Genomic DNA, 11,457 nt, shown 5'->3' on the forward strand with positions numbered 1-11,457 from the left:
GCAAGCCAACTTTTCTGGTTGGTAATGCACAAATAAGGTTATTTATTGAATATATAAATAGTTTGATATTTCAGAATGTCATTCTGGTGTTTAAGACCCAATTGATGACACTACCTTTATGTGTATTTGAAAAAAAATAAACTAAAAATGGTATCCTTACTTTTTTTGTAATAGAGTAAGAAAAATGTTTTAATCTTCTTATCTAACAACGCTGCATAGGGCCAAAGTATTTTGCAAAGGCAAAACACTTCTGAATTGAGCACATAAATTATTCTTACCAAGGAAGTAAACAAGAAATTGAAACACTGAGGCAACTATTCATATATCACAAGAGCGCTATCTTTTTTCCCTTTCACCTACCAGTCATTTTATTTTCTGATTGCATACAAAGTCCTATTGTCAGAATGTAAAAGAGCATAAAGGACAACAAAATTACTTCATAACAAACTGTGAGCATAAGAATGATGCAAAGGATAGAAATTGTGTTAACCACACAAAATGAAGGCCTCCCTGTTTGCAAAGAAAGAGCTTCATTTTTAGTAGCCTACACTTTGACGCCTCTCCTTCAAATGGGCAGGACAAGGTCCAATGTGTTTCCTGCACCATTACCTTCACCCTGTCAGGAGCAAACAGGATTAATTCCATCCTTCCAGACAAAAACCGCAGCCATACCCCAGAAGACCTGAATTCATCCACATGCCTTTCCCTCCTTCCCCCTCTGCCACTCCTTCTCTCAGCTCTTCTCCGAAATGGAAAGCAGGACAAGGAGCATCCCTACCCCAGCAAAACATGCTGGGGAAAACACACAAAGCACCAGCCATCCCTGTCCTTCCCAATGAAAACAGGCTGCACTAAATCGTGGAAAGCTTCGAAAGGGCACCCGTGCTCGCCCTCTAAATGATGCAGACTGGAGGGTACTGCCAGGCACATCTCTGCGAACAGGAAAATAAGTGACTTATTAGGGAACAAGAGTTGTCTGGAAGCAGTGTGTAATTAAACCCAGAAAACATCCACTTGAGTTGCAAAACATTTATATCTGCGGAAAAGCTGATGGGCAGCTGGACAGCAGAACTACCCCTCCACTGACATTTTTATATGTTTATGTCTCTTTAGCTGCAATGTTTTTGTGCTGTGGTGTTGAGTGGGTTTTTTGTTTGTTTTGGTTTTTGGTGTAGTGTTAAGAAGGGTAAAGGAATGAGTCTGTTGTAAGCAAAACAACTTTCACCTACACCACTACATATTTTTGGGAATTCAAAATAGGACAAATATCATCTCCTACTCATGATAAAGCCACACTTGAGAGGAAACCAAGGCAATTCTAAAATGAGCCTACCCAGCTGGGACGTGACAGCCCAAGACACATCCTCTGTGAGTAGGGTGCGTTATGTCCATCTGGCTCGTGAAAGAGGAGTTATGTACCAAGTTTATAACCAGAAAGGCTGCGATTTAGCTGTCAATTCAGGAAAAACTACTTTGAAAAGTTTCCTAAAACTGAATAGCTACAATGTTGTTCTCGACTACTAGTCTCTCACTATTAAAAGCAAATCCACTGAAGAAACAAGTGAAGTCACACAGATAAAATAAGAACTGCTATAATTTTTAAGCCAAAGCTTAGAAACACAGCCTCCCCTGAACTGAATAAACACTAGAGGATACTGCTGTAATGACTCTTCCAGAAATAATTCCTGTCTTTTCTATAAACAAAGCAATGGAAAGTGTCTGCAAGTGCTTGTTCTTGTAACGTTTCCCAATTAACTGGAATCTTGTGCACAAGATTTCAATATTTCCAAACCTTTCAGGACATCTTTGGCCACCAAAATTTAGGTTTCTGATATCTACATATTATAGCTGATCAGCCAAGTGGGTATTTGCAGCCTAACAGACTTAAATCTTTATTATTTGTAGGAACTTCTAAACTTCAAAAAATAATAATGGTGTCTTAAATTGTTATTCAGGGTATTAACTTATCTCTAGCTGGTAACGACAAGGTATTTTCAATCTGTTTTACGGCACTTGTGTAACATTCGAGGTACACTGAGGTTCAGAATCTCTTTGAAAGCCTGTTAGTTGGCTGTATTCAGACGCAAACATTTTGAAACATAATTTTAATGCTGCTTAATCGAAGTTCCATAAATTTTCCACTTGAATGAAAACCTAAATGTTTCAGTTTCTAAACAGGAAAAACTTGCTGCTATGTTGGCGCTTTCTGCGGAACAGATATTTTAATCTGACATAGTGTCTTCTGTAACTCTCCAAGTTTTCTTCTAGGTTCACCTAATCTGCTCAGCTTTCCTAGGTCACATCATATCTATTCAATAACAAGCTCCAAGAATTTTTTTGTTCTGCTGTTATAGCTCTTTTAAACACAAATACACTGTTTCAGCATTTCTAAAGCTTTCCACATGGCAAAACACGCATAATTTACCCAAGAGATCTCAGTGATTAAAAAAAAAAGTCATGCTGGCCTTTGTATCTGTTTGCAAAATAACCCCTCCTCATAGACCACCACAAGTCTCCAGAAAACTGTTTGCATGGAACTTTATTCCCCTACGGACTGGTAGGTCCTGAGAACTGAATATAAAGTTTTTTAACTGGCCAGGCTGAAATACGAGCATCGTGCAAGCCTTGAAATAAACAACTGATGCTGCTGAAAGCATTCAGGTTGAGACACGTATGCGATAGTAAGTTCCCCACAGGAACTTACTCAGACTAGTAGCCTTTATTTTGCTTCAATCCAGACACTTGATTAGTTATAATAACTGTTCTGCTTTATGTTGGTGTGGTCTACAGTTAAGCTCTATTAGTTGAGCCAGGTAGGAAATGGCGTAACTTTTCACCAGAAGTGCAGCACTGAGAAACCTCCAGCATGGGTGAAGTTATGTCTGGTGATTCACTGTAACCCACTGATTGCACTTGAATCTCCTGATAGGCGTAGTTAGGTTTGCCTCTGTGCTTGGCAGAGGAAGAAGATGTGAGTTGTCCAAAGCTTTTCCATCAGCTCTCGCCACAAAGGCTACTCAGTTTGTTTCCTAACAAGTGACTTTTTGTCAAATGTTGTGAAGAGGCTTCACTTGGGGTGTTTTCAGGGGGAATCAAATCGTATGTATGTGCTGTAACTGGTAGACAAGGCAAACGCCTGAGGGATGGGACATCAACTTTGAGCCCCAGCTCTTCACCTGATTCCCAAGTGTCTACCATGGAGAGGAGGGAAACAACAAAAATAAAAGCAAAGCAAAAGCCAACTATTAACTCAACTGCAGAAGCAGAAGAAACTTTGATGAAGAAGGGTCCTCAGCCACCCAGATAAAAAGCTGACATTTTACTTTGAAAATCGGGCATCTTGACAAGACTGGAAAAGCTTTGCTTGTTATCTAGTGCAGAACAAAAAGAAGCATTGAAGCCCTGGATAACAGCCTCAGACAGACATTGGCACTCTCCAGCCAGCGCTATTAGCTCTCTATTGTGCTGTTACAAAAAGCGCTCCAGAAATATGTACGTAGGTGTTGCTCCTCGTTCCAGCAATCTGAGAATAACAGAGGATAAAACCAGAAAAGGACTTTCTGCAAGATGTTATTCTCTTTTTGGTGAATCAACTGCAACCAAACTTTAAGCAGAATAAACAGATTCTGCAGATGATTGGGGAAAATACAAGCCACTGAAAAAACAGATAAGGATCCACAATGTACTTCTCAGATAGGAACTAAGGAGGTATAGGGGATCTCCTTATTACAATGTGGTATTTGTGGAGCGGTTATGCACTCTAAACATAACATTAAAAATTACTGTAGCTCCACAGGTATTCTTGGAATTCTAAGGATTGGGCCAGGAAAGTGAGAGTGGAATAATATACAAGATAAATTCTAAGTCACTTTTAGTAACAGGCAGAAAAGTGCATCTAGAAAAAAAAAGAAATTAAAACAATCAGATGGTGACAGAGTGATCAAACTGTACCAGTACTGGAGTTTTACAAACTAATTAATGAGGCCCTCAGGGAAACAGATGTACATTAGGAAGATGGACTACACTTTTCCCTAAGCTGGTGACTGTATGAAGGAAAAGGAACAATGGGTCAAAATTACTCTGGATAAAGTAATGTTGCCTTTATGCAAAAAGGATCCAGGTCAGCACATCACATTTTCAAAACTCAAGACCAAAAAGCAGCTAAAAAGATACAGAGTAAGACTGAAAAACACTAGACTACTTTAAAAGAACAGAAACCGAACTACTTACTAGCCCACTGCGGAAGTCACATCCTGGCATCACAGTTAATCAAAACACATGATAAATTGGAAGGAACACAAACAACTGAAGTTCCTCAAATCCTGCTTTTGTTGATAAACTCTAGCACCACAAACTTACACCCACTACTAGACACTGCTCACCTAATTTACCCCGTCTGCCCTAGTGAACAGGTATTTACATGAAGTCTCGACCCTGTGACATGCCGGCACACACATGGGGCCAGGAATACAGCTCATCTCCCAGGCAGCAGGACATGAGACACCATTCCTCTCGCCGACACAGAGGGGCTTCAAGCTCTGAACCACCAGCTGAAGAAGGGGCACAATTTAAACCTGTTATGCTTTTCTGTGTCTTACGCTTTCATTACAAGGCAGGGGAAGGGGGGGTCTGTTCAAAGTTTCCAAAATGTGCAGGCTTATGTTATGCATCACAGCAGTGTCTCTGTAGCAATAAATGGTGTCTTGCACGACCCCAGCATGGCACAGGATGTGTGAAATGGTTTTAGGGTTTCAAGCCTGATACCTCGCAGGCAGTATAGGGCACAGGAAACCTGCTGTGAAGCTAACCATACTGCTTCTTGGGGATGCTCTTGTTACAAGCTATTGCTGGAAACACATGTGGGCATTGCCTTGGGGAATTGCTAATATCCAAGGGCCAAAATCACTCCAGGAGTTACGTTAACATCCTCGGCCTAGTCTAAACATGGACAACCTAGTCTTGTCAAGTTACATTTCACTGACTGACATTGCTCCTGCTTCAGGCACCAGCGCAGTCACAGCATCCCAGTGTGGTTCTCCCCATCCACCATGCAACGAAGGGGCTTCAAAACTCTGCAAGGCAGCAGCTGCAATTTTTAGTGCTCTCTTTTCCTGGTCCACTCTGATCCATTCTAGCAGGTGATCCCAGACCTCTGCCAGGTCACTTCTGCCTCAAGGTATCTCCTTCAAGGTCTGCTTAGTACAAGCTCATTTGTGTTTGGAATGATCGTTCCAGAAAAAAGATACATCTTTCTTTTGAGCATTTCATCTTTTTCTTCTGATCTTTTAAAAAAATCACTAAGAACCAACTCCTTGCCCTTGAACTTCCAGGTTGGTTTGAAATTCCAACAGAAATTGGATCAATGGAAAGCTCACGTATGTTTTACAATGAAGAAGTTATGTTTGAGGTGTAAGAAGTGCTCATTTCTCTTTCCTTTCGTGAAGTCTTTTGCATCTCTGGCAGTAGCAGATTTGCTAGATCGACCCTTCTTCACAGTAGATACTGTACGTCTAATTTCACAACGGTCTGATATTCCTGGAAACATTTCTTTACTTATATCACATTATCATCACGAAACAAGTATCTAAATATTTAGAAACTGAGTTAATGTGTGCTGGCATTTCTAAACATATTAGTAAAATTTAAAGCCAGACACAGCACACAGTTAAGCCAGAGTTAAACCAACAAAGGTGCTAAAATTTCTGTGATTTCTGAAGCCTGAGGCCATCCCCCTCCTCTATTTTTTTCCTTTCACTCTGTTATTAGTAGTTAAGACTAAAAAGTTGCATTGATCCATGATCAGGTCATCACACATTCAAGGACATTACACTGATTGCAATTTCTCCTTACTTCATCATTAGGAAGCAGACTCATATGCCAAGTTTGAGTGCACTTCTCCATCATATTACACTGTTTGTCTTAAAAATACAAAGGGGCAACTGTGATCAGAAGAAAGCCCTTCCCTTGAGGACAGGTCACTATGCATGAGCAGAATTGTCTCCAACATACATCTTCTGCTGAAAATTGCCTGAGCACACTTATACTCAACACTTTTGTGGCCCTCCATGAAAATGTGAAAGACCAGTGAATTACTTCTGCTGACACTTCTGCCTGAAAGCAAACCACAAGCAGCACATCCTGCTCTGCTTGGACTCTCTCCCCACAATTTCTACTCTTGTATTGTCTTAAATTGTCTTGTATTGCTCTTAAAATAACATGCAACTGAGGCAACTTGTAATAACTGTAAACACATTATTATAAAGTTTACTTGTCTGATATGACAGTCTCATACCCCTAATGGTATGTCAGCAAAGTATTATTCTTTTCTGCAGATGACTACGCCTTATTATGGGCTCTGCAGAAACCACTGGTTTCCATGCATCAGGGACTCACCATTTCAGCCCCTCCTGGATATCCTCTTCCTCCAGCACAGAATGATCGGAGTCAGAACTACGAGGACAATAAGAATCCCCACAACAATCGCCAGCCAAAGCAATGAGGATCCCTCTTCTGAGAAAACAAAAGAACAAAAAAAATACACCAAACTAAGATAGTTCATATAGGAAAATGAGCAAAAATCTGAGCATACATGTCCCTCCTTGGTTAGATATTAGCCACTTCACTTGACTGCCATTAATCAAGTAGATAAAGGCAGATTTCATTGCTCACTGATGTTAGCTGGAAAACTTTTCGAGCTAAAATTTCTTTCAATCAAGTGACAACCACCATTTCTTTTAAGAAAACTAGGTTTAACTATTAATTTTAATTTCTCTTTTGCTAAAGTAGAAGATTGTTAAAACAAGACATTAGTTGATATTTCATTCTCCTAGCAAAGAATAATAAGAGTCTTAGATTCCTGCTTTCTGATATATACATTTCCTTTTTAAAAGGCCAAAACAAAAGAATATTGCATCTGAGACAGAATAAAAAGATTTATTATGCTTTTTCAATTAGTGTCACTCAGAATTAAGAACTAATTTGCTTTTGAACTTTTAGAGAGAACATATTAAATTCAGATCTTACTCTTTAATACTGTTCCTATAACAATCACTTCTGGTGGTTTTCCTTGTGAAGCTCTGGACCTAAGTCAATGTTCCTCTGTGAACTGAGAACAGTACTTCAGTTTTTAGTATTTTTATTTCTCATCCATAGAACTGGGATGAAAGTCTTTCAAGGAGAACAGAACTTTGCAAAAAGCAATAAATTAGCACTACAAGGTATTCAGATGTTAAATCGATGTTTTTAACATTTCCCCATAGAGCCAAGGTAAATATCTTCCTGTCTGCCTGAAAATACTATTCCTCCCCAGTCACTACTGCAATGTATGTGTGTCTTAGCAAATATTTCAGAGAAACTAAAACATAATACACAGGTTGACTGTACCAGAAGATGTAGTAAGTTTAACTGAAATGTTTGGTTAATTGCTGGTCAGAGATAGGTATTAATTTCAAAACTTTCACATCAGTGCTCATTCAGCGACCCACAGAGTTTTTACTTCATCTAAATCGCTATCAGGTTACAAATATTTATAGTGTCACTTTGTGACACTATAATGTGTTTATAGTGACACTATTTTGGACTATCAAAGAAACTATGAAGGCCTGTGTGAAAACTGAAATTTGGCTTGCTGTAAAACATATAGTGCTTCTCAAACCCATAGCTCTTAAGCTGACTAGTTTGGCATTTTTCCACTCTTGGAGGGAATCTTATTGTCTTCATCTCAAATACAGCAATGAACGCATAGTATTTCCTTTCTTCTTACTTTGCACAGACACATTTCACTCCCTCCACTTCCCAGCAGATTCCAATCCAAACATGCTATTGCAAAACACAGAGGCCAAGAAAATGTTACCCAGTAGCTTGTGTCATTACCTACCTCCTTTCATTCTCACAGGCAATTCCATTTTTTCATTTGTGTTGCTTATTCTGCAGGTCAAGTCCTGCACGCCAACGCTCTGAATGTTGTAGATCTCCAGTTTACTGGTGATGGACACCATCCCATTGGTGTGCCTGACTGTCTCCTGTGTAGGAGTAGAACTGAACAAGTTGTTCCAGGTGATGGTGGGCTCTGGGATGCCAACAGCGTTACAGATGGCTATCAGATGACCTTCGGAAATGTTGTAATGGACAGATGCATTGAGACCTTCCAACACACAAATGAGACAATCCATCACCACAATAAGCATAAGCAGTAATAGCAGTTTAACCATTACAAATCAGAGCAAAGCTTAGCAGATTCACACTGAACCCCACAGCACAGGAATGCAAAATCGGTTCATTGAGTCGGGATCCCCCCATTACTCCCTACTTATACTGAAGTTATATATCGCAAAGGTTCCACTCAATCTGAAATCCCAGGCTTTAAAATAATCTGTTAAAGTACAACCATTCCTTGGTCGGTGCTCTTCTCCTGTCTGCTGATTCCCTGTCAATGGTGGGGTTTGACACAGCAGCTCACAGCACTGGGGTTGTATCTGGACGGGGAAAAATTTAATGAAATATAACAAGGGCAAGTGTAGAGTCTTGCATCTGGGCAGGAACAACCCCAGGTTCCAGTATAAGTTGGGGAACAACCTATTAGAGAGCAGTGTAGGCGAAAGGGACCTGGGGGTCCTGGTGGACACCAGGATGACCACAAGCCAGCACTGTGCCCTTGTGGCCAGGAAGGGCAATGGCATCCTGGGGTGTATTAGAAGGGGTGGTTAGTAGGTCAAGAGAGGTTTCTCCTTCCCCTCTACTCTGCCCTGGTGAGACCCCATCTGGAATATTGTGTCCAGTTCTGGGCCCCTCAGTTCCAGAAGGACAGGGAACTGCTGGAGAGAGTCCAGTACAGGGCAACAAAGATGATTAAGGGAGTGGAGCATCTCCCTTATGAGGAAAGGCTGAGGAAGCTGGGTCTCTTTAGCTTGGAGGAGATTGAGGGGTGACCTCAATAATGTTTATAAATATATAAAGGGTGAGTGTCACAAGGATGGAGCCAGGCTCTTCTCAGCAACAACCAATAGTAAGACAAGGGGTAATGGGTGCAAACTGGAACACAGGAGGTTCCACTTAAATATGAGAAGAAACTTCTCAGTGAGGGTGACAGAGCACTGGAACAGGCTGTCCAGGGGAGCTGTGGAGTCTCCTTCTCTGGAGACATTCAAAACCCGCCTGGACACATTCCTGTGTAGCCTCATCTAGGTGTTCCTGCTCCGACAGGGGGATTGGACTAGATGATCTTTCGAGGTCCCTTCCAATCCCTGACATTCTATGATTCTGTGACCAAGAGTAAACCGCAACAGGCAATGTTGGTTTGCTCAAGTACCAGCTGGGTCTGTTCGGGGGCTTACAAAGAAGGATCCCACTCCTTGATTTGTAGCTGCTACTCACAGAAAAACAAACAAGGATAGCCCAGAGCCAAAGACACCACAACAGGCTTGAATATAGCCCCAAAGAGTCTTGCTTATAGAAATAATGCTCTGTTTCTATACTGTGTTCCACCATGCGATGTTCCTACCACTGCAGTTCCTGAGTCTGCTCAAGGAAATGCTGTGGGTGAGAGAACACCTCTTTTTCCATTAGATACATATTCCTGCAGAGAACCTCACCAAAGACACGCAGGCAGGTCTGTCCCAAGAAGGAGCCAAAAGGGAAAGTATTGAAGAGACATGTGTAACACCCTGAATCATCCATTCTAGCATCCCAAAGAGTGATGTTTGTTTCATTGAGTCCCAGACTTGTGAAGTTCATTCGGTCTTGATAGGGCTCGTGAATCTTCAATCCCTTTGTGGTACTGTACGTAGCTATATTATTGTGTGGTTTCTCACTGTCCTTTTGCCATGTCACTTGCAGAACATCTTTGGGTTCTGTCAGGGCACAGCTGAGAGTCACGTTGTCACCCACCTTCACATTTCTGTGTTCAGCCTGCGAAACCACTGCAGCGACATGAAATAGTTAGTGAAATGGGAAGATATCACACATATTCTGCAGCCTAAAGCTGATTCTAAGTCCCGGATTATCCACAGACACAGCAATTTCATCAATTACATATCGTTTCTATAATTTTCTCCCACCAGAAAGTCTTTCTCCTGCACTCTCCTAGAAATCAATGAAGTTATGTTGATTTACATCGGCTGAGGCTCTGGCTTCTTCTAAACTGTTTGAAAAAAAAAGATATACCCTATTTCTTTATCTATCCCTGTAGAATTCTCACTTCAGTTTCATTAAATCAGCTCATGGTTTCCCATTCTCAGCAAAGACTAAATTTTTGTCTCCTAAAAGCTAGAGGAAGATTGAATGTATAAAGGAAGTGCACATCAAACTATTCTCAGAGAACTGTGCAGCAAAATGGGCTAAAGAGAATTTCTGGACTGTGTAGCTTCAGAGTTTGCAGTGTAGTTGAGAAGGAGGGAAAGAAAAAGAGAGATCTGTTCCCAAGGGGAGGATCTGCTGGTGGAAATTGTGAACTTAGGTGAACAACAGGGTCCAGTGCCATTGTAGATATGAGATGCTGCAAATTCCTCCCATCTCCAAATGTTGCTCCAATAGGTCTTGAGCCACACCTGCCAGCTCCATGCCTATGCCTCAGCTATTTAACATATGTCAAGTGGCACCAGCAATTAATATTTCACCTACTTTTGCCTCTTACTCTGACTGTTGAAGCCTCAGAAGCCAGTTTCCCAAACATTTCAGGCAGATTTCAGGAGATCCAACTTACCATTTGCCTTTCCAAGCCCAGCACAAGCCAGACACAAAACCAGAGTTTGGAAAGTCATTTTGGATGGGAAAATCTCTTTCACCTGAAGAAAGATAAGAAGAGATGCATGACTCAATGGCAGATCATCTTCTGGTGATATCATGTCTCCGCAGCGCAAATATTAATGATAGCTTTGTCACGTCAGAAAAACATAGTTCTGGGGGCAAATGACGAGTTTTGACAGGTATCATTAACAACACAGAGAGTGCTCTGATCAAGGTGGGAAAAAAATTGTATGGTGAAAGTTAGAAAGGCATTAATCCATCAGAAGCATGACGTACATGTTGTCCAGACTAGCTGTAGCTCTGGGAGAGAGGTAGGCTTAGTTTGTGAGATTAAGGGATAAATTAAAAGCAAATTCTCTGAGGACTTTAGAACTCCCAATGTGTCCAAAACTGCATGCACCTGCTACATACAAATATAATTCCAAGGTGGGAAAAGGGCAACAATAAGGTTGTGTTGCTGCTTTCTCTAGTGAACAGCTGTTGACCTGCTTCCTGTTCCCTCACTCAGTTAATATGGCCACAATACAACTAAATTGCAGACCTGCCTAGAAATGAAGCTTTATTTCTCATAAAATACCTCTGTAATGCACATTATCTACACCTCAGGTTTTTTGCGAATGTCTGAAAAAATAGCTGCTGCATCTTGGGAGTGTCTTCTGTCAGGATTGTAAGCAAATCCCAACTTCTAAAAGATTTTAACAACATGCAAAAAAT

The 11,457-nt window shown here is 40.9% G+C and overlaps 1 protein-coding gene across 1 annotated transcript; it reads right to left on the reverse strand.

Moving 5' to 3' along the window:
• Nucleotides 1-6,204: 6,204 nt before the first annotated feature.
• CD200 (CD200 molecule) lies at nucleotides 6,205-10,757 on the reverse strand (the record flags this gene model as incomplete). The annotated part of the gene is made up of 4 exons (XM_080363675.1): nucleotides 6,205-6,510; nucleotides 7,877-8,143; nucleotides 9,591-9,917; nucleotides 10,700-10,757. 4 exons carry the CDS (start codon nucleotides 10,755-10,757, stop codon nucleotides 6,398-6,400), a joined length of 765 nt encoding a protein of 254 aa, XP_080219801.1. The 3' UTR covers nucleotides 6,205-6,397.
• Nucleotides 10,758-11,457: the final 700 nt, after the last annotated feature.

Source organism: Nesoenas mayeri (assembly GCF_963082525.1).
Source record: "Nesoenas mayeri genome assembly, chromosome: 1".
In the NCBI taxonomy this organism is placed as follows: Eukaryota; Metazoa; Chordata; class Aves; order Columbiformes; family Columbidae; genus Nesoenas; species Nesoenas mayeri.